The sequence below is a fragment of the Limulus polyphemus genome, unplaced genomic scaffold (genome assembly GCF_000517525.1).
Source record: "Limulus polyphemus unplaced genomic scaffold, Limulus_polyphemus-2.1.2 Scaffold1666, whole genome shotgun sequence".
In the NCBI taxonomy this organism is placed as follows: Eukaryota; Metazoa; Arthropoda; class Merostomata; order Xiphosura; family Limulidae; genus Limulus; species Limulus polyphemus.
The window spans coordinates 125,927-126,997 of NW_013667276.1; the positions used below are offsets into that span (position 1 = coordinate 125,927).

The 1,071-nt window shown below is 26.7% G+C and overlaps 1 protein-coding gene across 2 annotated transcripts in view; it reads left to right on the plus strand.

The window, feature by feature from the left end:
- LOC106464490 overlaps positions 1-352 on the plus strand; it is a 17,873-nt gene extending 17,521 nt beyond the window's left edge. For both annotated transcript variants that reach the window (XM_022392220.1, XM_013924634.2), the window contains exon 5: positions 178-352. In XM_022392220.1, the coding sequence (XP_022247928.1) occupies positions 178-328 (151 nt within the window). In that variant the 3' untranslated portion in view covers positions 329-352. The remainder of the gene's footprint in view (positions 1-177) is intronic.
- Positions 353-1,071: the final 719 nt, after the last annotated feature.

The following is a 1,071-nucleotide window of genomic DNA, read 5'->3' on the forward strand; positions in this document are numbered from 1 at the left end:
ATGCAAATTATTATACCTCTTACCATTTTCAAATTTTAAAAATAATTATTTGACATTTATATAAAATGGTAATTGCTTGCTAATAAACCTTGTACACTTTTCATATTACTTCATAATGCTTTGAAGTTCTTTTTACGGCATTAAATATATCAGTAAATTTCTTTTGTTCTTTATTAGGACAACAGTGGGCTCACTTCCAAAACTACATCCTCCTCTTAGTAGTTTACAGTATTCTCAACAGGAAGCAGCTGAACTTGACCAGCGAGTAAATAGTCTCAGACAACTGAGGTCAAAATCAGCTCTGAATCTTCAGAAGCATGTGGAATAAATAAAATATTTCATTTGCTTATAAGAAGCAGTTGTCTTTGAATAAGCTACTTCACAGATTACATTACATTTATACAGATAGAGAAATTGTATCTAAATTATCTATCTTGTATATTGCACAAAAACTATTCTCATTATGATGGTGAGAAAATTGGCTTTTTTCAGTAATTTTATCATTTTTTGTCATTGATTAGTTTTTAGTTGTAATTTACACACACAAATAAAGATAAAAGATGATTGTTCCCTGTAAAATTCAAACATCACATTACTTCTTAGCTATACCAATTTTACTTGCAGCCTTAGTGTGGGAAATATAATATTTCAAAAATAACTTCAAAAGTGGTTGATTTTTTTAAAGTACAGTATTTAAGGCTCATTGATATTTGTTTTGGATCTAATGTCTAAACATGTAATTAAATACTTGTAAATATATTTAATTACTATATATATGACAAATTTGTAGTTCATTAACTCGTTTAGACTTGAGTTTATTTTAGTTGCTTTTCTCTAATAAATAATGAACTTGATTTTTGTGCATAAGAAGTCAACTAAAGGTTTGTCTTTAACAATTATCTTACATGCTAATTAGGCTATTAACTAATTAATGTAAATTTCTCGTACTTTTATTTTTTAGCATTAACTAAGTACATTTAATTCTATGAAAGAAGCTTATTTCATAGATTTACTGTACATGCTTTAGATAACATGCTATGGGTTTTTGCATATGATGTTTTTTTCTTTTAA